Source organism: Heliangelus exortis, chromosome 5, assembly GCF_036169615.1.
Source record: "Heliangelus exortis chromosome 5, bHelExo1.hap1, whole genome shotgun sequence".
In the NCBI taxonomy this organism is placed as follows: domain Eukaryota; kingdom Metazoa; phylum Chordata; class Aves; order Apodiformes; family Trochilidae; genus Heliangelus; species Heliangelus exortis.
Window position 1 is genome coordinate 16235213 of NC_092426.1, and position 25565 is coordinate 16260777.

At 35.2% G+C, this 25565-nt stretch overlaps 1 protein-coding gene across 2 annotated transcripts in view; it reads left to right on the forward strand.

The window, feature by feature from the left end:
• Positions 1–25212, forward strand: part of PPP4R3A (protein phosphatase 4 regulatory subunit 3A) — a 41972-nt gene extending 16760 nt beyond the window's left edge. The window contains exons 1-14 of one of the 2 annotated variants that reach the window (XM_071745761.1): positions 47–256; positions 532–630; positions 3482–4099; positions 12652–12729; positions 12838–12954; positions 13433–13549; positions 14816–14947; positions 15044–15146; positions 16323–16481; positions 17694–17863; positions 19015–19157; positions 21171–21361; positions 21897–22123; positions 23940–25212. In XM_071745761.1, coding sequence (XP_071601862.1) covers positions 3557–4099; positions 12652–12729; positions 12838–12954; positions 13433–13549; positions 14816–14947; positions 15044–15146; positions 16323–16481; positions 17694–17863; positions 19015–19157; positions 21171–21361; positions 21897–22123; positions 23940–24053 — 2094 coding nt within the window. In that variant the 5' untranslated portion in view covers positions 47–256; positions 532–630; positions 3482–3556 and the 3' untranslated portion in view covers positions 24054–25212. Of the gene's footprint in view, positions 1–46; positions 257–531; positions 631–3481; positions 4100–12651; positions 12730–12837; positions 12955–13432; positions 13550–14815; positions 14948–15043; positions 15147–16322; positions 16482–17693; positions 17864–19014; positions 19158–21170; positions 21362–21896; positions 22124–23939 lie in introns of those variants that run through there. The other variant, XM_071745759.1, reaches the window with a different exon arrangement.
• The last annotated feature ends 353 nt before the right edge of the window (positions 25213–25565 follow it).

Below are 25565 nucleotides of genomic sequence, written 5' to 3' on the forward strand. Positions count from 1 at the left end.
TTGGGCAGTTAGCTGTGTGCTTATTCAGGTTTCTGTTCTTTTTTAAACTTTTTAGTCTTCTTGGCTTTTTGAGCAGCTGTTCTGTGCATTAGCACAGTGCCTTCTGGAGCTGGAAGAAAAATTATTGTGACTTTGAGCCTACAAAAGATGTGCAGTTTTATATCATCTAAGTGAAACAAACAACAGAAAAAACAACTTGTTGCTTTTGTTAGTGATTTTCTCAGAGGATGTGTTGGGGTAGAAGTACATATTTGAGGTCAGCCTTTTTGAGATTTACAGTATTATGGCTATGTGAATTAGCTGCTCAAACTTTCTGTAGCTTGTTGGAACTTCCTTGTTCTGATTTATGTGGAAACATTTTTAATCTTAAGGATGTAAAATTTACAAAGTATGATGGTTGTTTGCAGTGTAATAATTAGGTGTCAAGCTGTTTTGATTTTAGAATTTTACTCTCTAAACATAATCTGAAGATCTGAAGATACAGTAAGATCTGAAATACATTGCCTGAAAATACTTTTCTTGTCTTTAAAGGATACCTTGATTGTGTGGTCTGAAGCTGAAAATTATGATTTGGCACTTAGCTTTCAAGAAAAAGCGGGATGTGATGAAATATGGGAAAAAATATGTCAGGTAAGTGTGTTCTATTGAGACACCTAAATCATCTTAATGTTTGTGTGCAGGATTTCTAGACTTCTGAGAGGCAAATCTATACACAGTAGATAGGAATTAAAAACTATTGTCTTAGCCCCAAATTTTGTATGTTTGACTTTGAAAACTTTCTTCTTCCTCCAGAATATTGTTGTGAACTTAAACATAGCTTATATTATGAGGGATTTTTTTAGAGCTTTTCAAGAGTTTTTCAAGCTTTTTAGAGATTTTCAGGACTTTTTGCTTAAAGTAGCTTTTAAATTCAAGTATTTCCTAAGGAAACTTAGCTCAAAATGAGTGCTTAAAAATATAAACTCAGAATTAAAACAAAAAAAATGCAGAATTCTGAACAATAAATTTCATAATTCACTTTTTCCAGGTTGGATAGAAGGGAAAAGGTTACCTCTCCAAAGTTTTACTGTAGCGAGAAGAATGTATGTGAGCTCTTATGATGTCTTTTTCATGGATTTAATCATATCTTACTGACATTTTTCTTTCTATACTTATTTTTTCTTATCTGCTTTTTCTATTTCAGCTCGGGAATACTTAGTTCCTCAACAGAACGTTTTCCATGTAAATGTGACAGTATGCTTCTGTTGACTGTCAGGGTGTGACAGACTGGTCTGATAGATGAAATAGGAGATAGCTTTATGCCTTTATTATCACCGTAAAGCTGTAATTCTTTAAATTTTTTTTTAAAACTCAACAATTTATATGTAGCATGTATATATTTTAATATGTGCTAATTAACTCTATGTTTGTCACTATGACTGAATGAGTATATAATCACTGAATCAGTACCCCTTCTGGGCAATATTTCATAAGGTATCAACAATACCCAGAATACTTCAGTTAGTATATTCACTGATGTTAGTTCAGTTTGTCAGTTCTTGTTTGGTTTTTTCCTGCATTCCAAGGTTTACAACTTTTCTTAGTTTCGATGCTACATACATAAGTTGGTGAAGGGTCTAGAGAAGCCTTATGAGGAGTGGCTGAGGGAACTGGAGTTGTTGAGTCTGGAGAAAAGGAGCCTCAGAGAGGAGACCTCATTAGTCTTTACAGCTTTCTGAAAGGAGGTTGCAAGTAACAAGTGACAGAACAAAGGGAAATGGCCTCAATTTGTGCCAGAGGAGGTTTAGATCAGATATTAGGAAAAGATTCTTCACTGAGAGGGTTGTCAGGCACTAGAACAAGCTGCCCAAGGAAGTGGTGGAGTCACCATCCCTTGAGGTATTTAAAAGATGTGTAGATATGCTGCTTAGGGACTTGGCAGCTCTAGGTTAACAGTTGGACTTGATCTTGAAGGTTTTTTCCAACCAAACTTGTTCTGTGATTAGGGTTCTTTCTAAATTTGTCCAGTTCTCTCTGTATACTCTCTCTCTTTCTGTTCTTAACAAACCTCTCTCTCTCCAGTGTCTTTTGGAGTTTGTTCTTATTGATTTCAGAAAGAAAGCAAAAGAAATCAGGTTTCATAATTGCCTGTGTATAGGTCATTCCTTTTCTTAGGAATGAGTCTTTTCAACAGATTGCCACTTAATGTAAGAGAAACATTTCCAGGAAACTCAGCAAAGTACCCAAAGTTGAGGATAGAAAAAAAAAATGGGGGGAAAGGGGAAATTGCATTCTTGGGAAACACCCAGATAAGAAGCCCAGCTTCCTTAGACCGTATAAAGATCTAATACTTCTGTAAGAAAACAGGGTCTTTACATCCTGTTTTGAGGCCATGCTATTGTATTTGTGTCTAGTGTATTTTAAAGATCTTAAGCTTCCTCAATCACTAGAACTTCTTCTAAAAGGGAAGCTTTGATAACACTCATACTGGAGGTGGTTGCATATACATGAACAGAACAGTCCATGTGTTTTAACAGCATTCTGCATTTTAATCAGTACAGGCTTGTGGTTACGCATGAAGAATTATTTCTCCCAAATTTTTTCTTTATGATTTTCAAGATAAAAAAAGACCAGTACCTTTTACTTTTAAAGTCTTCAAGTATATATTACAACTAAAAAAAGCTGAAAAAAAAAAAAAGTCATTAAAGCTGAAACTCTCTGGTGGTGAAGTATCTGTGTCTATTTTTTTCCAGTAATGTGTGCTCTCTGCAGTTTGCTTATTGTATCTCTAGGGAGATCTTTGCAGGTCCTGTGCCTCGTTTTTCTGACAGTTCCAGATTTCCACTTTTCTCATTGATGTTGGTTTGTGGTTTTCTGTTCTTAAGGGGGTTCTGTGCCTCTTTGCAGTATTTGGAAAGTGCACAGTAACAGATTTTGACTTGAAGCTCTCCAGAACTGAAAACATCAATTAAATTAACAAGACTGGCCTCTCTCCTCTGTTGGAGGTAGCAGAAGCTATGAAAAGCACCAAGAGCAGTTAAATAGCCTATAGACAAAGCTATCACTGCAATAATGTAATACTGATATACATTTGAAAATCTGTCCTCAGAGAATAGACTGGAAACAAACAGCATGGTTCAGTAGTGTATCAAAAAGTTGTTGTACATACTGGTAATTGCGAGTTTCTTTTTTTATTTGAAATACTCAGCAAATGTAGCATTTTTCCTCTTCTTCCGTGGTTTTATAGAAAAAAAAATTAAATAGCTGAGGTAGAAACAATTTTGTAAAGGAAACAATTTTGTACAGCTTTCTGCTTGAAGAAATCTTTTAATTATCGCTTATTTTCCAAAGCAACTGTGCTAGCATCAAACTTATATTTGCACTTCTATTTTGGCCATGCAGAGAAGCAGCATGTGACATTTCAAATGATTTTTATAAAACAGTATTCGAGTAGCAGAAAACATTGAACTCCATTTTTTTTTTAACACATGTTATTTTGTAGGTTCAAGGCAAAGACCCTTCTGTCGATATTACTCAGGATCTTGTTGATGAATCTGAGGAAGAACGTTTTGATGATATGTCATCACCTGGTCTAGAGTTGCCATCTTGTGAATTAAGTCGACTGGAAGAAATTGCAGAACTTGTGGCATCTTCACTGCCCTCACAATTGCGTCGTGAAAAACTCGCACTAGCACTAGAAAATGAGGGCTATATTAAGAAGCTCTTAGAAATTTTTCATGTGTGTGAAGACTTGGAGAACATTGAAGGACTACACCACTTATATGAAATTATCAAGGGAATTTTCCTTTTGAACAGAACTGCACTTTTTGAAGTCATGTTTTCTGAGGAATGTATAATGGACGTAATTGGATGTCTAGAATATGATCCGTCTTTATCACAGTCAAGGAAACACAGGGAATTTCTGACTAAAACAGCAAAATTTAAAGAGGTGATTCCTATATCTGATCCAGAGCTGAAGCAGAAAATACACCAGACATACAGAGTGCAGTATATTCAAGATATGGTCCTACCTACTCCCTCAGTTTTTGAGGAAAATATGCTATCAACGCTTCATTCTTTCATCTTTTTTAATAAAGTGGAAATAGTTGGTATGTTACAGGTAAGTTTCAGAATTTGTTTTTTTATTTGCACTTGGGCAAAGAAAGTTAGATAATTTTTCTTAAATTGAGGCACTTCAGTGGAACCTTCACTCTGATTCTGAAGTAGTTTCGAAGTATGACATAAAAAGCATGGACATGAGTACAGAGCTGTTAGATGTATGTTAAATTTCAGATTTTGGACTAGGTTCTCTAACAGATTTAAATGGAGAAAACAGAATCGTCAATGAGATTATTGAAATGAATAATTCTGTTTGCCTTTTGAATGTTTTTTTGGTTTTTTTCTGTATTTTGAGACAATTTGGGCACTAACAACTAGATATTTTTTGCCATGTTACCATAAAAAAAAATTTACCTAAATTTCCCAAATATAATTGATACCAGGATATAAATATTTCTACTTTTGAAGTAACAAAGTTGTTTGGAAAGTGCAGAATCAGAACATAACATTGCCTAAGGACTTGAATGTTTTCTTAGTTTGTCTTACAAGTCCCTAAATAATACTGCTTGGAATTTTCAGTTTCGTATTTCTTACTGCAAATATAAAAATATTATATGGTGCTTTATATATCTTGCCTATGTTAAGTATTCTGCACGAAAGCCATGAACTTGCTGAGTTGTGTAGAAATGAGTGACTGTAATGGAACCTTCCTAAAACTTTCAAATAACTTAGTAAAGTGTTACAGCACATGAATTTTTGTTTGTAGTGGCTAATTATCATTATCTTAATTCTCCTAACATTTAATAAATGAATAGCCACAGTCTGTAGAGGGGCTACCTAAGTGGGAAAAGTGCTGGATGCTACTGATTAACTTAATCATTTTTATTTTCAGTTGAATTTCAGAATGTACCCTCTTTAGTTTCATGGAAAACATAACAAAGTAGAGTGAAAACTCGTATGACAAATCATTGTCAAAACTTGACCTCCTGATTTGTCATCAGCCATACACTCAGTTGATCAGAATGCTGATACTGTTTAATCCCATCTCTTGGAGCTTTAATCTGTTCTGCCTACACATGTAGTATTTGATAAGCAGACAGATGTGCAACATGTCACTCAGGCCTGTCAGCCAAAGAGGTGGCCTCACTAAGTGGAGGAGGAGACCAACACTTGTTGGAGCAGCCACTGGAGACCTGGTGGGAACACCTGAGGCATCTTCAGTAGTATTAGGCCTCAGCTTATGTCTGACTAAACCAAAGTCTTTATGTCTGTACGTGGGTCCTTGATAAATGAAGTCAGAAGTATGTATCTGAAACAGAAGGTCTTAATAATTCTGGAATTTGGGAAAGTTTACAAGTTTGAGGGTGCTGAAAAAGATTGAGTTTAAGGGGACTCAGGTATCAAGTATGTCTCTAAAGTATCTTGGCCCCTTTGCAAGGGTTGCTAAGAGCCAAGTCCTGAGAGTGATAGGTTTTGGCTTCTTGAGGAGGAGGGGAAAAATTGTTCAGTAGTTTTGGTGTCAGTGGGATCTTGAAACTTCTGAAAGGGATCTTGAACTTGGAAAAAGAAACTGAGCAAGGAGACCCGCAGGACCTGATTCTTCAGAATCATTAAGGGAATTTGCCTGAAATCCCAAGTTAACTTGATCAAGGACTAGTGGCTAATTTTGGGGTTTTTTATCTCTTAGAACCTATGTTAAGCTGGTAGATTTAGGGTAAGTGTAGGTTAGAATATCAAGAGTTAGTGTGTGGTTACAAAACACTAGTTACAGTTTACAGTTGAAGGCTTCAATTTTTAATTCATTGTGACCACAGGTTTCTGAACGTTATTTCACTTCTGTAGCTGTTGTCTTTGGTTTGCAATAAAGTATACATTCTATGTGCTAGAGCCAGGAGAATTATCATTGCATAACCTTAAAAGTTCCATAAATATTTTGAATTGTTCAAGCATGTTTTACACCTTTGAGGAGCTGAAAGTGGTGATGCACAAAGAAGAAAATGCATCCTATGTTAAACTCCATTTTCTAGTTCTTTCACTGTACAGCTTTATAGCATTGAGGGGAGCTCCTAAGTTTACAAATAAGAATATTGAGAATTATTTGACATTGATTGGTTCTTGGGTTTGTGGGAACTAAAGGAGGCTATCACAAATTATATGCCTGATGAATTTCTAAGAGCTTAAAAGGCTGACAGTGTAGCTCTAAGACAAGGTTTAAACCTACTTACCTGACATTTATTTATCAATTTATGTATAGAGCAGTATGCCAGGTTGCACATTTCTATAATCTCTGCCCTCTGAATTTTTTTGTCCCCTTTCTTCACCCCTTCCCACAGTCCATGTATAAAATGTATGATGTTGTTCCATTTCTTTCAGCAGAATAAATAACAGTCTGAGAACAAAATTAAGATTGCTTTTGTTATTTCACTTCTGTAACTAATTCTTAATGTCTTTTTTGTATTATTGGTCTAGCATGCATTTCTGTAGCTAGTTGTAGCACAATACGTTGGTGAGGAATGTATGTTGTTTCATGAAATACTAAAAAGTTGTCTGTAGCAAGAGTTTCTGGCATTCATTTTCTTAGATCTTACGAGAACTTGGTGCTTACTAACCTTAGATGTGTACTTAAAAAGTGTATGCTTCTACCATGCCTCATGGTAGTTTTTTGGGAACCACAGATGAGTCTCAGGTTCTTAGCTGATACATAATAGAGGTTGTTATGCTTCTGCTGTTAGCTTCAGATTGTCTCTTCTGGACTATTGAGAGTATGACAAAAGAGCTTTCTTAAGGAAATTTTACTTCTTAAATTAAAAGTAAGCTCATTGGTCAGTTGGTACCTTGTGAGCCACTGCAAATATTGCATGTACAATTGAGTTGTTTTCTGTTATTTTCTCTATCACTGTCTCAGAAGAAGAGGAGGAGAAAAACTGTTACCTCAACCATGGAAAAAAAGATTAACTCTAAAGAGTCCCATTCATATCAGGCAGTATTAACAACGGTGGCACTTTACCCTCATCTCAAACTAGCTGAGCCATACTTTAGCTACAGAAAAGTGACTAGAAATATGTGGAAGACTGTGCAGCGTATGCCCTGTGCTTTTTGACAGCTGACTTTACTCAGTACTGCCACTGTGTTTTATTTAAGGTATCTGGTGTCATTGCAGATCAGTTTTTCAATTATAGTAAGTTCTGTTACTAAGAATATGCTGATTCCTAGGAGTTCTGGCTTTATTAGGAGAGGTTATTTTTTGGTTGTTGTTTTTTTTTTGTTTGTTTGATTGTTTGTTTTGTTTTATTTATTTTTTTAAGTACACCAGATTCTGTAGTCATGGAAGGTACTGGCTTCCATGATTTTGCTTTCTTTGGTAGGCAAATAATTTGTATGTGTTCTATGGGAAAACCAGAACTAGTGCATGGCTCATATTGGCACTTAGGGTTATGAACTATGTTTTTTCCCCTCCTTCTTCATTAAGGTTCTCTTTCCATAATCTTTATAAAAAGGCTCACACTGATGGTCTTTTCTGAGAAACAGATCAGTTTATTAGTGATTTAACTGCCAAAGGTCTGTAATTTTAAGTAACAATGTCAGGATCTTGCTGAATTAGATACTGTTGGTTATGATAGATAGTAAACGCACCATACCAGTATTTCCAGTCTACAGAATTAACTACTGTGGAAACCTACTCAATCACAGGTTTTATATTTCACTGTACACACAATGGAAAGAGGTATTTAACACTTTTTTCCAATTTCAGCCCCTCCTTATATGCTTTTACTGCTTGGGGTCCAGCCTGTTCTAGTCTTGAGATGTCATAGTCACCAAGAAACCTTGCTGAAACATGGAGTTCACCAAGTTGTGAGAATGGGGGTGGGAAGGTAAGTGGTGTTTCTTACTTTTTATGACGCTCTTTTGCAATTTAAAATATATATATTAATGTTTACACTGGAGGCCACCAGTTCTTTCCCTTTGAATTATTAACTAGATTTTAAAAAACAAAAACTTGCAAAACTGCGCCATAGAGTGAGCAAACACTCACGTTTCTTTCTGTTCTCTCACCCCTTTCTCATTGGCATGTTCTTTTTGCCAGCAAGATCCTGCTTTGTTTTTGTCTTCCAGAATACAAAATATTGTTAGGATCAGTTTTGAGAATGTGCTTTTAGATACCAGTGTCTTATTTTAAGGAAAGGGGGAAAGTAGAAGAGGAAAATCTAATGTATGTTAAAATAATTTCAGTGCCTACTAGAGTAGTGATCACATGGCATTACTGTATTGGTAATTTATTTTTTTTTAAATACGAAATGGTCCCTGTTCCCCTTTTCAGTGACTATGAAATCGTAGGTATTTAGGTGCATCTGTATATTTTACTCTAGTTATATATAACAATAGGCTGGTTTTAATTTTGGAAATGGTTTTACAGATAGCTACATCCATGAAAGAAGTAACTGTAATTTCCTGTAGTTGTTATAGGGGAAGAATTGTATCAGTGCATGTTGGTAGTTCTACCCAAATCTATTAGGATTGGAATGTCTCTTGCTAGTCCATTTTGCACTAGTTGGCACAGAAATAACTTCAGAGATTTACTTTCAGCAAAATTTACCTTGCAATAAAGTGTGCAAGGGTAGCACTTTCTGTAGGAAGTGACTAAGTGAAAGAAGTTTACAAGAAGAAGATGCTAATGATACAATATTAATAGTAGAAATTGAATTCCATGTGTACGGAAACTCCAGATACAATTAGATCCTACTGCATTTTCAGAGTGTTGTCTCAAATGGAAATAGCATTTTGATAACAAATGAGGTATACGTGGTAAGGTAGTCTGAAATAAAGGAGATTGAAACCTTTTAAAACTATGAAATCTTTTAATGTGCTGCTAGGGAGGAATATATGTTAGAAGCTGTAATTCTCTGCTTCTAATGTTTTATGAAACTTGCTTTCTGGGCTGAAATACTTACTGCCTAAAATTAATACAAAGATGGAAAATGAGATAGAAAGTAAACTCTTCTTTCCAGCTTGGGTGATGTTGAGTTTCTTGGATATTTTTTTGAGAAAGGGATATTTTTCATAATTTATCTGTAATCACAGATATGAAATATCTGAAACCTGAAAGTTAATTATATTTAAGAGGCCATGTTCTCTTAATGCTTCTTAAGTGCCTTTTGGAAGGAGGAGGACTGTTTTGAAAATTGAATTGCTACTGTAAATAGTGTATATTCTTCTGATCCTGCTTAATCCTGTTTTTGAAGTAATAAATGAGTGAGTAGGTGGCCTGTCTTAATTTTATCTTCATGAACTTTGAAAGGTATTAAAGCCTAGGAGCATCTACTTAGATCTGGCAGAAGCATAAATGAATATACTTAGTGATTGGTCTATGCATAGTAAGTATTGCATATTTAATAATTTCTGTGCGTAGAGAAATCAGCTAGGTTCTGTAATTATCCCACGAACTACAAGTTAGTTTTGTTTTCTTGGGAAACAGTTCTGACCTTCACAGCTTCTAAAGTGCATTCAAATGGGTTTTGAGACTTGTCTGCATGAAAAGGTCAGATAGGTGCAAAAAACCACGTGTTTGCACTGTGTTCACTTCACTGACATATTTTAGGGGATTTTTACAAGTTGGACAAAACCAGAAAATATTTAAGCTTGTGTAATTCTAACATTCAGTGTTGGTGCTTTTTTACTTGTAAAATATGTGAACTCAGCTCTGAGTTCACAGACTGTGAACTGTTCTCAGCCTGTGCATTTCCATAGGTGCTGGTAGTGTTGATCAGGCATGTATATTTAGATATGCTGCCCTTATTAATTTTACAGCTTGAGAGAGACAATCTTACCTTTTGAATGTTCACTGCAGTCAAAATTTTTCTATGAATGTGAGAGGGTCAGGGTTTTTCCCATCAATAACAACCTGTCTACCTTGCATTAAGCACCTGGAATGACATAGCACCTAAATGCACTTCAGGACTAAGATAGAACTGCAAAGTTACAGGTTGCTTTTATTTTCTTGGAATAACTGCCATTTGCTGCATATTACCCATGTAAGGGTGGGTGTTTTGAATCAGACCCATCTTCATTCATCTGATTTTAAGTAGATCATGGTTGTTCGTGAGTCCTAGACATTTCAGATAATCCTGTTAATTTTAAAAGACTATGTAATTCCTTCAATGTTATGTCTACATAGAATTTTAAGATACTGCATTATAATATATATGTGGAGGCTTGAAAAGCACTTACATGCTGAACTTGTGCAAATTATTCCTGCAACATCAGTGTTAGCATTGAAGTCTTCATCACTTCCCATTGCTATAGAGTCCCATGTGTTTCCCAGCCCAGTAGCATGGTGAGTGGGTTGGCCTCTGCTGCAAATGGTCATGCTTTGAACCAGTCAGGGGTCTGGTGGGATTTGGTTTGAGAGAAGAGCTGGGTTCCTGCCCTGCCTGCTGTCCCCTGCCCTGTAGTGCTGGAGTGCAGCTTTCCTGGCCACCTCTGTCTCTGGAGCTCTGCAGCAGGTCAGAAACAAGACCCATGTATCACCAGTGCTGGGTCTCCTCCTTTACTTCCACATTTTGAGTTTAAAAAATAATTTTATATTTCAGATAATAATGTGTAACTCTTCGATTAGTGAAGCACACCAGTCATGACTGAAATAAGTACTGAAATCTCCATAATTTTTTTTCCCCTCCTAATGATCATTTTGAGATATTTCAGTAGTATTGCCTTGCACTTGTTGTCATAAATTATGAAGGAAGTGAAAAGTTAATTTCACAGTAAGAATGGACATTCTTACTGGGAGTGGGGTTGCACCCCAGTTGGGGTTAAGCATCCATCTTTTTGAGTTTTGATAGCTGAGATTAGTTTTGTATCTTGAGAAAAATAGCAAAAATAAATGAAAGCAAACTACTTAGCCTTTTCTTAAGAGTGGTACTAATGGTGGAGAAGAACTTGCATGTACTTCATTAGGAAGAATTTTTATTATTTTGTGGGTTTTGTTGGTTGTGGTTTTGTCTGGTTTTGTTTACTGGGTTTTTTTTCAATAAACAAATTTATCAATATCTCTTCTGCAGGTTAGTTAGATTGCCAATAATGTCTAACAAATTAAATATTAGAACAGAAAACCTAGCAAGCCATTTAGCAGGTGAATAGTAGGTAGACAACATCCTTGTATTCTTTCATCACAGCTAAAGTTGGGCTTCTTGAAGCCCAACAACCTTAATAGTTGTTTTAAATGTATTTGACTGCTGAAATCTGAATTTTACATTTCCAGTGGTTGATCCTGCACAGTGAATTTTGGTTAACCTCATATAAGACCTCTCTCCTTTTGTTTTGATTTTGTAGCAATCTCTGAAGTAGCACATGAAATTGTGTCCCAAAATCATTTTTTGTTCATTATCACTAGCCCACATGGTCAGTTCAGAAGCACAGCATGAAATGAGGAAAAGTGTGGCATATCCTAAATACAAGGTTTACCTTACAGTTTGGTGAAATGCCTTGTAGGGTCATGCCAGCCCCATTTGGGTTGATCTGTGGTATGCAGTGCTATGTGGATACCCTGGATTGGGTTGTAGCATTAGCATGGTGTGCTCTTGGAACTGAGGTACTCATTTTCTCAGTAGGGCTGCAAGGTGAGCCTGGATGAGGTACCAAGGTGATTCGTAATTTAAGAGCATTTATATGGATGTATTAGAAGTACTTGCATGGGAACATAAGGAAATTTGGGTTTCTAGCTCTGTGGCTTTGGTATGGAGGAATGTTGCATGTACTATTGCTGATTTCACAAGAAACAGCACTGGCAGTCCAAAAAAACCCCCAAAACTATTTATATCTGATGTACAGATATCTTCTTCAAGCAAGGGCTGCCTCATTACTGTATAATATTGGGGAAAAGATGGGAGAAAGTTTAGTTCTGTAGTTGTTAGGAGTGTCAAAATAGACATTTGTAATGTGCAGTTACACATTTGTAGTTTTGTCTGTAGTTTTCCCAAGACAAGCAGCATGAAAACCAGCAGACTGGTTTTTGATTGCTGCCAGTCAGAACGCCTGGTAAGTGCTGTATATAATAGGAACAGTTATCTTGATTTGGTTTCTAGAAGTCACCTTTTTCACAACACTGGAGGGAAAGAATCTTACCTTGTTCCTGCCATTATTGTTGTGTCCTTGCTTTAGTTCTGTTGCAAACATCTTGTAACATTCCAAAGATATCTGTGTGTGTGTGTGTGTGTGTGTGTGTGTGTGTGTGACAGAGAGAGATTGTGTTTATCAAATTATGTAAACAGCTGAAGCAAGGTAATTGTGTGGTTTAGGGGGATAGGCATGTGACAAAGGGGGAAGGAAGTTAACAGCTTAAGTCGAAGACAAAGTCATGTAAATTTTCTCCAGTAGAGGATAGAGACAGGGACAGTCAAAGGACAATACAAGATACATCATAACTGAGAATGAAGTGTTGAAGATAACAAAAGCTCAGAAACAAGATTCATGTTAATCTGTTTGGTATGATTAATTACAATATATAAGCATATGTTCTCTTAATTGCAGGAAGCAAATAAGTTTAGAACAACTTTGTATTGTATTTGGAATTCTTTTGGTATTGTCAAATAAAGAAGTGGTATTGTTTTGCCTTTGTAGGAGGATGAAAAATTTCTGACAGACTTGTTTGCACAACTAACAGATGAAGCCACAGATGAGGAGAAAAGACAGGAATTGGTAAGAAATCTGTATAATATACACGAAAGGGACAGTTACTACAAAGTGGTACTTGCATCTTTTGTTTTTTTTCTAACTACTAACTAGTATATTATTCCTGTTTTTCAGGTAAATTTTCTGAAGGAGTTCTGTGCATTCTCTCAAACACTGCAACCTCAAAACAGAGATGCATTTTTCAAAACATTGTCAAATATGGGCATACTGCCAGCACTAGAAGTCATATTGGTAAGTCAGCTCAGTTTTATTTGTGGTAACAGTTTTGTTTTCTCTCCAAAGAAGTTCTTCAAGGAGTAAGTATTCCAGGCTTCAGTCACATGGTTTTCTGAAGTGTTTCCTGCATTTGTCTTGTCTCAGATTGAGATTCAGAACATGCAAAATATTTTGTAAAACTTTAAAAGCAGTTACAATGTGATTCTGGCAAGCGCCCTGGCACACTTTTGGGCTTTTTTATTCGCTTCACATATTCACATGTTGCTTGGGGTGTAGTTAACTAAGAAAATATGGGAAACCATAAAACTGTATTTTTTGCCCAACAGTTGTCAAATATACGAAGAAGAGGTTAGAGTCAGTTCAGTTTTCAAATACAGTTTGAATAATGGTTAGGTGTGACTTGTAAGTAGGAATTAAAAGCTGCTTGCTTTCAGTTTTTCATTCCGTTTGAGCCTTTTAAGGAAAAATAAATAATTTTCTCTGTCTTTTCCAGGGTATGGATGATGCACAAGTACGAAGTGCAGCCACTGATATATTCTCATATTTGGTTGAATACAACCCATCCATGGTACGAGAGTTTGTCATGCAGGAAGCACAGCAGAATGATGATGTAAGTAGAGGATCTCCAGAAAAGCATGTATTTTTTTTTAATTATTTTTTTTATATTTACAGCTCTATTAATGACATGGGCCCTAGTTCTGAAGAAGTATGTGGAATATAGTAATGATGATTGCAGGATTCTGAATTATCTGTTTTTAAAAGTTCTATTAGGAGAGATGAGTGTTCTTCTCATCTTTTCATATTCTTGTTCCATTGCATGTAAAGTAAAACAGGTTACCATAAATCACCATTTTGGCTAACATGAGCTGTCATACAAGAAAACAAAATCCTTTTGAATTATGGCCTCCTTAAAATGTGAAATACAAATTCTGGTTTTGATCTTAGCGTGTACATGTGTTTTTTATTTACTTGTAAGAAGCCTGTGTTCAGTTTACTATCACAAACATTCAAAGTGGAATTATGCAGTTAAGTGTTTCAGAACCCTTTTTGTCAGAGGTTTACATTTTCCAGAGATCCTCTGTAGCTGATTAATACAGAATGCTAGCATGCAACTGGTAGTAAATAAAGGTATTTGAAAGTGGTTTCCAGTGGACTTAGTTATTGTTTTTCCTTTTATCTGCTAAAAACATGCCAGAGACCAGGAAGGCTGGTGCTGCTACTTCTGTCCAGAAAGAAAGGGGCAGCTGGAACAGGCTGGTGGTTGTGGCCACTTCAGTCTGATGGCTGCTCTCTTTTACAAGGGACAGAGTGTCCTTGTTTAAACCATGCAGCCTTAGTGTAGAGATTCCGAAATGCAAATACTGCTTCTTGGGGTTGTTCTTAGGTGAACTTCGTATCTCGTGAAGTTCATTGGTGTTACAAAATTTACCTTTGTGTGTTTGTAAAAAGAAAACTCTTGGTCAAGAGAGATGCAAATTAAGACTTCTGTACTCTGAAAAAGCTTCCAGAAATGAGTTCAATTTTAAGAGAGCTAAGTATTTGCGTCTGTAGATGTTATCTTTTGGTATTTCAGTTCAGATCAAATTCTAAATTGAATTGTTATTTTGGAACTATTTTTAGTTGCTTTAAAAGATTCTTCTTCACTGCTTGCCTTCTTACTGTTGAACCACTGGTCAGAATGTGTCACTGGCATGTAAAGTTATTTGTGGGGTTTAATTTAAGTGTTTGTAATTGTAATTGTAATTGTTTACGTTTTACAAAATCTTAATAGAATACCTCTTTGAAGCAGGTGATAACTCTTTTAGAAGCTAGTCTTCAGGTTTGGTGCAACAGAGTAGCATTAGAATTGATTTTTGCTTTTCTTCCCCCCTATTAGGATATATTACTCATTAACCTCATTATAGAACACATGATTTGCGACACAGATCCAGAACTTGGAGGGGCAGTGCTACTCATGGGTTTGCTTCGTACTTTAGTTGATCCAGAAAATATGCTTGCCACTGCCAATGTAAGTGCCTGCCTTCAAATAAAATTACACTTGTTTTTTGTAGAATATTTGGTGATATGTTACATAAGTCATTTTTTTCTAATTATTATTCTTCAGAAAACAGAAAAGACAGAGTTCTTGGGTTTCTTCTACAAGCACTGTATGCATGTTCTGACAGCCCCTTTATTGGCCAATACTACTGAGGACAAGCCTAGCAAAGGTAATACTTCTCTGTTGGGCCCATCAAAGCTGTGGAATGTCAATGTTTACAGCAGAATAACTGTCAAAGGACGTTTTCTGTCTTCAAGAGAATCTGAGACTGTAATATGTAGTCCGAAGTAAAATGTTGATTCACGATTTAGTAATTTCTATTATTTATATGTATAAAATTCAGCAGAGATCTGATTTAAGAAGTGAAAAGCACCTGCTGCAGCTTTTGTTTCAGCAGAAAGTATTTGTATAATTTTTAGTAACTCATGAGACTGCACGGTGACAGAGAATTGCAAACATGTAAATATTAAATTTGGTTATCACAGAAGATGAAAAATCACCTCAGAAGGTGCATATCACAGTACTGTGCTCAATTTGAGGGTACTGGTTGTAAATCAGACTAAGGAAGCATAAATCAGTGAGGAAATTGCTGTTCTTGCTGACTACTAGCAGTAGTACTGTATTTATTGACGTTATAACACTTCCAAAAGGAGGTACATAAATAATAAATATGTTTTCTATAAACTTCTGTATAGGTTTCCAAATAATAAAGATTAATTAATCTGTTTTATCTCTCTTCCAGATAGATTGGAAATAAGATTTTTACTATTTAAAAAATGTGTTCTTTAATGATCAGCAATCTGGCAATAAAAAAGTTTAGTATGTATTTAATTCATTACTTGTCTACTTTAAAGCAGGATTTGAGTTAGGTTTTTTTATTTGGCTGTATCTTAGAAGTATGGGAAAAGCCTGAGATACTTCTTGCATAGTACTCTCATTGAAAGGTATAAAAGATTACATTTTTAGTACAAACCAAGCCAGGGCTCTGTATATAGGGCAGTGTTTTATAATAGAGACATAGGGACATCACAGTGAGGTATAGTTAAATAAGCCTGACTGCGAATGCTAGCGTTGATCTGTGTTCCTGAACCTTCAAACACAGATTTAAGACACACAAAATTGAGCTGTTTCTGTATTTTGAGTGTTTCCTGCTGTGTCTGCAGGCTTGTGCAACTTCTAGTCTATTTTGAAGACTAAACATAACCTCCAGCATGTTGTATTACTATCTGTGAGAATATACAAGAACTTTGAAATGTTTACCAGACTGAAGCTGGATATTTGAAGCTAGCTTCTGAAGGCAATATCCTACATAAGTTTAATTATTTTCCATTTGTTTTTATAACAGATGATTTTCAGACAGCCCAGCTCTTGGCATTAATACTGGAATTGCTAACTTTCTGCGTAGAACATCATACTTACCACATAAAGAACTACATCATTAACAAAGATATCCTGCGAAGGGTACTTGTTCTCATGGCCTCAAAGCATGCTTTCTTGGCATTATGTAAGTTTGAAATGTAAAAAATAAACTAGTATTTTGTGAATGTTAAGTGTTGCATACTTTCCTATCACTGGAAGAAAACTGTTCAGAGATGATGACAGCTTGTGAGTGAGTACAGAAATTCTGCTGTAACACTCTCTGCTTCTCATGCTGATTCCTAGATGTATCAGCTAGTATTGGTAAATAATTTTGTATTTGTAGGTGACTTTTTTCGAAAAGGCAGAACAGTTTTTCAAAATCTCAACTTAGAGGTGAATTGAAAAGATATTATTTCAGTATTGAATGTCTTAAATTTTGAGGGGTTTTAGTAGAAATTATCAGAGGTTTTTAATTAGTTGTACACTTACTGTCAGGGGTATTTAATTAGAGATACACTTACCTGACTGCACCACAGAAGTTCAGTGTGCTGCTCTTCAAACTCTGATAGTTTCTTGACCATGCTCAGCACAGTGCTAGCAAAACAGTGTGACTTAATTCTGCAGGCAAGCAAGACATTTTTTCCACAGTCCTGTTGTACATGCAGAGTAAAACAAAGCCTAAAGTTGATTGAGGACTACCATACTGTAAGGAGTACCTGTTATATTTGTAACTGAAGTGCCTGGTAACCCTTGGATAATCCCTTTTCATGTACACCAAGTTGCTAACAAAAATGGGCCACCTTATTGTGAGATGATGATACTTTACTTTGTTTCTGCATGAACTTGATTGTGAATGCTTTGGATTTTCAAAAAGAGCTTTAAACTGGATGTAAATAAAGTCTTTGCTTTAGTATGTGTGTGGAGAATATGCCATTTACCAATTTTAAAGTTAGATAGTGTGCATCATAATCAAATAGTACTTAAAGAAATGTGATCAAACTTACATTTGAGTAATAGAAATTATTAAATAATTCCCATAAGTATTTAAAAAATAAAAAATGCACCCTTACAATAGTATTATAGTCAAACAGTAGTATATTATTTCTTCAGTAAACAAAAGTTGTGTTAAGAGGATTTCCTTATGATAGAATATGTAAGCAATCTTCAGCAGTGTAGCCATGACTGTTGAGAAGCAGAGAATACCTGAATGTATTCCCTTGTCCAAATAACAAATAACATCGTGCTGTAGAAGAGCTGAGGTTGCAAACTGTCCTAACTCTTGCTAGTATTTGCTAGATTTTTTTTTTTCTGCTGCATTAAAAAACTTAGTGTTCTCTTGACAACGCTTCTGTTTTAGGTGCCCTTCGGTTCAAGAGAAAGATAATTGGCCTGAAGGATGAATTCTACAACCGTTACATAATGAAAAGCTTTTTGTTTGAACCTGTGGTCAAAGCATTTCTAAATAATGGTTCCCGTTATAATCTGATGAACTCCGCCATAATAGAGATGTTTGAATTTATCAGAGTGGTGAGTGCTGTTAATTGCTGGAGATAATTACTACACTGTTTGATCTTGTAGTTCAAGAAGACTTATTTTTGCTTGTACCCTAAATAATGCTGGCATAGTGATGTGACCATATGATACTGGATTTAAATGAATTTTCTTTTGTATCAGTTATATGTTCTTTCTTACATTCAAATAGTACCATGACTTGAAATTAAATTTAATCCGATACTCTGTGTACTTGTAGTACTCAGATTTGCAAAGGCAACTCTAATATAGTTTCATCATACAGATTGGATGTGTCTGTTATGACAGGAATGTCACTTGAAAACTCCTGCTACAAAACCACAAAATTTAGTTATGCTCTGTAATGTCAGTTCAACAGAGCATGTAAACTTATGGAAGAGATACAAGTCTCACTATACTAATGGAGTGGTAAAAAGTCCCTTCCATGGGGAGTCTCCTAAAGTACGCAGATTTGGCTGTCTGAACAATTTGATTTCCTCACTGTTATCTGCATCCAAATTCTGACAAGATGCTGTACAGACTCTAAATGTGGTAAGTGGGACCAAACTAGGATGCAGACAGTCAAGGAGTATGTCAGTTAGGAAAAAGTTACTTATGTTGCCACTTGAAATCTGTCCTTCCTCTTTGAGTTGGAACTCAAGGTGGTTGAAGACACAGATGACTTGATCAGTGTAGCTGAGTTGTGTTCAAACTGAAAAAAGTTAATCCATGTAGGTGGGTTGTGACTTTTTTGCTGTGGTCTTTCAGTACTCCATGTACAGCTCCACAAAGCTAAAATGAAATAGCAGTGCAGCTGGGAGGTTTTCATAAGTGACCATAACCTTGTTACAAAAATACTTATAAGTTACATTGGTAAAGACCTGCAGATTTGGTTTTGATATTTTAAATCAGGGTTTTTAGGTTTTATTCATGTGTTTTGAAGGAGATACTTGTAGGAAATCATTGTTGTGCTGGTTTCATTAATCAAGTAATTTGAAGCTCTAGGTTTTTACCTATACTTCATTGCATAATCGTCTTTTTAGCATAAGATAATTAAGATGATGCTTCCTGTGGAATGCTTAAAATTATCTCATTTGAGTTACTTTTTATATCATATCAAATTAATTTATTTGCATGAAAGTAAGTCACTTTGTTGTTCGTTCTTACAGGAAGATATAAAATCATTAACAGCTCATGTAATTGAAAATTACTGGAAGGCACTGGAAGATGTAGATTATGTGCAGACATTTAAAGGACTGAAACTACGATTTGAGCAACAAAGGGAAAGACAAGATAATCCAAAACTGGACAGGTAAAATGCTCTAAATGCTCTTCTTAGTATATCAGTGCTTCATTTCTGTTTTGGAAATGATGGGTTGTTTTATGATAGAGAGAAATGTAAATAATTTAGACTTGTGCTTGCATCTCAGGCATTGGTGAATGTAGTTGATAAATGGTGTGATTTCCAGATGTATTGCTTCGAACTCCTGATCAGCTTTCAGCTAACATTAGATGCTGGACCCCCAGTAGTAATTCAAAGTTGTCATATCCTGAACTTAGGTAACAGTATTGTAGTGAAGCTGGAAGTCTATTAGGGATCCAAAATTAATTTGTTTAAATAGCAGATTCCCACTGTTAGATCTGAAATTTGAATTGTTCATTTGTAAGTTAGCATTCAGTGAATTTTTTATTCAAAAATTCACATCAGTTTTCCTTTTAGTTCATTGTGGGAGCAGATATTTAGATAAGCTCAACCAAAGTGACAGAGAAGTAGCATATACACAAAAAATTTCAGAGGATGCCTTTTTGTGACTGTTTTTTACTCCATCAGCAAATCTAACAATCTGATCTACCATTTGAATCACTCTTTCTGTTTGTTAGTGCAAAAGTTCCCTTCCTTAGTACACAGTTACCCAAGGTTAAAAGTTAGGGTGCATGAAAAATAGGAAGTTTAGGACTTCCTACTCCACCTTTTTTTTTTTTTTCCGAAATGGTGCTACTTTTCTGTGTATTTTCATTGAAACAAAGTGGGCTGCTTGTGTGAATAGGTGAATTATGCTGAAGAACTGTTAGCAAGAGCTGTTCTTGTTCTGTTGTCTTGAATTATTTTGAAAAAATAGAGAAATTAATCCTGATTAGTCATAGTAGAACATGTTCAAATTTCAGACATATAAATTACTTTGCTTTCTGCCACAAGATTTCTAAATCAATATTTAAATTTGAAACTTGTATAATTAAAATTATATTCTTAATAGATTTTTGAAAAACAAGTAGATTTGTTTTAAAATGTTGAAACACTTTCAAGGGTAAGTGCCGGATTTGCAGGTTTTGACTACGTGTTTTACAGGTGAGAAGTTATTTTTGCTTGTCAGCTAAATTTATCACTTCAGCAGCTGTGAAATTCAAGCCCATGTTCTGAGTAGATCTCTAAATGGAATAAGCTTAGGTTGTTATTAACATTTTGATTCCAATAACAGAGGCTTTATGAAAAAACACTACATTTCTGACTCACACTGTGGCCAGTATGTTTTAAACAAGTGCCACGGAAAACTTGTCAAGGTTTTCTTGCTTTTATTGGAAAATGACTGTTAGAATTGACATCTTTCAATGAAAAAGAATTCCTTCAAGCTCTCTTCCACTCCTCCACCCTCTGTTCTTCAGGGTGCACACCACTGTACCTTTCTCCAATGCTGTAATACTGCTTCTGTAAGAAAAAAGAAAAGAAAGGTGGGGAGCAGAGAGAAACCAGCACTAATAATAGACCCAAAGGAGAGAGAAATAGCACTTTGTATTCAAGGCCCTGAAGTATGAATAATACTTATCTTGATCAAAAATTGTAACAGGTGGATGTGGCAGAAAGATAGCTGCCTTGTTAATGTAAGTTAGATTTCTAGGGTGTTCAGGTTTTCTTTCTGTAACACGTTGAACCCCCTAAAAAAAGGCTGTAGTTTCTAAACACTGTTTTACAAATTTGTATTTACCAGTGTAAACTGTTAAACCAAATCTGAATGCAACACTTCAATGACAGTTATTAACATTAATAGTGGTGTTTGTAAGCTTTGTTAGTTTTCTACAGAATTTTGGACACAGAATTTTTGGACTGAGTGTGTTATTAACAAAGTTGTGCTTTGATTCTTTAGAAAGAAAGGTTTTTAATGGTATTTGCATTGAAAATACAAATATTCACGTTATAGAATTATGTGGTGTTTTTTATTGCTCTGCAATGCTTGTATTTCTAAGCTGTCACTGCAAATGTTGAGAAGCTTTATTATTAATATGAGTTGTTTTTTTGAATCAAAAGTTTTAAGACTTAACTGTTCTGCAGCATGCGCTCAATTTTGAGAAACCACAGATACAGAAGGGATGCAAGAACCCTGGAGGATGAGGAGGAAATGTGGTTTAATACTGATGAAGATGATATAGAAGATGGAGAGGCAGTGGTGCCACCTTCTGACAAAACTAAAAATGATGAGGATATTATGGACCCTATCAGTAAATTCATGGAAAGGAAAAAATGTAAGTGATGATAAGAAGAATGTCATATGACTTACAAAGAAGCTATAACTTGTATTGTTTAGTCCTACTGCAGTGAATCAGTGAATCATTTGCATTTAATTTTTCCTAAAGTTCATAGATCTTGAAATAGCAATGCCAGGTTGGTAGACCACCCCTTCAGAACAAGTTTTACTCTCTTTGAAAGCAGAAGGATACAAAATATTGTTGTTGATTTCTTAAAGCATTTGGATTGCAGTTGTGGATGATAGTCAAGTTTTCCAGTGTTTTATTCAGGTCTATAATTAAAAATTTTCAGTGTAAATGTTCAACTGGTACCATTGTTAGAATAGAAGTGTTCATTCCTGGCCAATGATGACAGCAGGTAGGTGGTATAGTAGCATGAAAAAAAAAATAAATCTGTGATGACAAATGTTATCTAGTTGTACATAAAATATTAAGCCTTTTCCTGCACAGTCAAGTGACTTATAATTAAATGCCTTGCTAAAAAATATTACTTTACTTTTACAACTTTTTTGTTTATTTTTTTTCTCTCCAGTAAAAGAGAGTGAAGAAAAGGAAGTTCTTCTGAAAACTAACCTTTCAGGTCGTCAAAGCCCAAGTTTCAAGCTTTCTTTTTCCAGTGGTACAAAATCTAACCTTACCAGCCAGTCATCTGCAAGTAATCTGCCAGGATCTCCAGGTTCTCCTGGATCCCCAGGGTCCCCTGGGTCACCAGGATCAGTTTCTAAAAGCACATCTCAGATGGCAGCTATTACAACTAAGGTACTTTTGAATGGACACAGGTTGACTGCATTGTTACACACTAGGAATTTGCTTTAGCATCACACTCAAGTTTGTGTGAATTCTGACAATGGACTGTCTGCTCTGCATGGACCTTTTGTCTGGCCTTTAGCATTTTTAAGGAAATCTAACATGCATGGAAAAAGAAATAAAAGCTCTTTTGATGCCTAGACTCTGAAAGTATGAAGCATACAACAAACAGCTGTTTGCAGCAATCTTTACTGTAAATAGAGACAATGCTTTTGTTTTACTAAATTGTACAGGGATATTTGGTAGGTAGAAATGTAGAAGTACGTTGGGAACATTGCCAAATCTTGCCAGACTCTATGATGTCTCACCACCCCCACTGAGATTTTTCTACTGTTACCATTTTACCATTTTTCAGAGTGATTGGCACATGAAAAAAATAAATTGTATTATGGAAATGTGGTTGCTGTAAGCCAAAATATTAAAAAAATATTAATAACCTAGCATGAATTTTGTCCTCGCAGAGTCCTAGCAAAAATAATATAGTTTTGGATTGAAACATGTTGAGGTAGAAGAAGAAAGCCCATTTAAGAGTCAGTATGTGAATATCCAGCAGTGAATGTCCAAAACCAGTGTTTTAAAATATGTTTTAGAACACTGTTAGATTTTACCTTTCTTTTTTTTGCTAAAACCCTATTTAGACTGTATCATGGAAATAAGTGACAGGTATTTGCTCAGTGCTGGGGGACAGATAAGGTGGTTTCAGTGCAGCATTGGTCAGATAATAATAACCTGATTTCCTAACAAGTATTTCCGTTTCTTAAAAGTGAGGTATGGCAGAAGCAGGTTTATTTCATTTATGGAAACAAATACAGTAGTAAGCCAAGCACTTCTTAAAAGCAAAATTGTCTTGGAATTTAGTTCAGTCTGGTCTGTTTCTGCTGGAGGCTTGGTCTCCCAGACAGTATAGTTCCTTGCATCTGAAATGCTATCTTTATATATGGAGTATATTGCATACAGTAGTGGCTCCAAAATTTCCAGTTGTTGTGGCAAAAGAAAAATGTTCAGATTACACTGAATATACAGTGCACTGAAAAACTTAATGAATTCAGGCGTAAGCCACCTTTTTTCAGTAAAATATACACTGTTAATAAATGTGCCATAAAGACTAGAAACAGTACGGAAATTGGTTTTTTCACTAATTATCCAATTCTGTAATTTTATGTTTAGTATACTCAGTGTATATACTGTAATATTGTGCAGATCATTTGTAATTGTTTATAGAGTTGTATTTTGGTATACAACTGGCTGAAATTTTCTAGTGTGGATGAGTTAATTAATCTTTGCTAGTAACTGCCATTGTAGTCAAATGCAGGTTAAGCTTCAGAAATTGCAAGGTACTGTAGTTAGAGGAGATTTTAGGTGTTCATGATGCTTCTTGATGGGTCCAGAGCTGCCTAATACTAAACTTTGTTATTATTTGCAATACAATGAAGTTTTTAATATTACTAGGTAAGTTTTCTTTTCAGCTGCCAAGTTATTTAAATTTTATAACCTGTACACCTCATCCAGTTTCATGATACAAAATATTCTTTATGTTACTACACATTTAAATTAGCTTTTTTGAAGACTATGTTCTAAAAGTGTGGTAATTCAGAAATTCAAATTGATACTGAAGGACTTTTTTCTTGTTGTGTTTCGTTTTATTCAAAACTTAACAAATCAGTATGCATATGGCAATATTGTATGCAAAGATCATTCTCCAATGCAAACATGAAGTATCACTATCTAAACATTTACTTAATTACAGTAATTGTGTTGCTCTTTGTAGGGAGGCCTGGTTGGGCTTGTAGATTATCCTGATGATGATGAAGATGATGATGAAGATGAAGATAAAGAAGAAACTCTACCTTTTTCAAAGAAAGCAAAGCTTGAGTCATCATAATGGCAACTGCTGAAGAACATTATAAGTTGGGAAAAGGATATTTTTTCCAAAAACAAAACAAGCCCACAGCAAAGCAGCAGTCTTTTGTGAAATAGTCTGTGTGACACAGATCAACCTATACAAATGTATTTCTGCCAATCAAGTGCCAATTCAAAGGAGCAGAAGAAGGGGAACTATTTGGTTTAGGGGAAAGACTTATGCCTTTGAGCTCTCCAGCTTGGACCACATGTTGCCCTTTTCTCAGGGAAGGAAATGGAAAACAAACAAAAAAAGCAAACAAAGCCAACAGGGCAGGAGTTTTGTTAGTGGAACTCTGGATTGGCTGGTCAGTTGCTACAATCAGAATATGCTTTCTTGGACCATGTTATGAGACTTTTGAAGAAAAGGCAGGTTTTGCCATAATTCTTCAGTAGTTAAGAATGCCAGCAGTTTCTTTGTATAAAAGAGACTTGCCTTTGAAATCGTACATTCTGAACGTTTTAGTCAAGCTACAACAGGTTTTAAAAACCTCTACGGGGGAGGGCCGAATATAAAATTTCCTTTTTTTTTTTTTTTTTTTTTTAAATCTTCCCTTTGCCCTTTAAACTGCAGATTTTTTTTTTCTCTGAAGGTGGGGGATTTGTTTGTCCCTTCTTGATTAAAGATTGAGTGGAATTCTAGATGTGGTCACTTTTGTGTCATAAATTTTTTTTGCCCCCCTGAGTGTATGCTTAGTTGTTGAGTATATATTTGGGACCATTAAAATTTTTTGATGTAATATAATCTCACTGTTGTGCTGGTACCTATTTGACCCTGTGTAATTTTGTTCTGCATCACAGTTCTTAATATGTTTAGGATTTTATGGAAGATGGTATAGTTTTTATTGGAAAAAAAAATAATCTTACCACAATGTGCATAAAAGCAATACTATTTTGTGACTAAATATTTTATATTAAATTTTACATCAACAACTGTCTTGAAAAAATTCAGGGAAATAGGGTGGAATAAAAAATTGAAACCTATAAATATGAAATTAGTATTCCAAAGAGACTATGAAATTTCATAACTGAGAAAAATTATGGTAAACTAACTCATCAATATGCAAGAGGGATGATTTAGGAATACCAATACTTTGACTCATTTAACTTAAAAAATAAAAACTATTAAAGCTGAAGGAAAATGACATTAGTGATGTTTTCTTAAAACCTCTGATTCCCTTTGGAATACCAGTTTTAGTGAATTAAAGATGGTTGTAGAATAAACTCTTTAGAAGGATACCATCTTTTGAAATTCATTCTAACTTTCCATTGAAAATGGCAATTAAATTGTGGGTCTAACTCAATGACTTCATTCTTGCCCCTCTTTCCAAAATCTGTTTAATATAAGTTATTAATATGAAACCAAATGTTTTATCCTGCTTCCTTGCTGCCTTTACAGAAGTTGGCTTTGTACAGCAGCTCGTACTGCAAAGGGGTTTATTCATTTCCTTTGCAAATGAGATGCTTTCTTACATGTACTTTCAAGAGTTGGTTT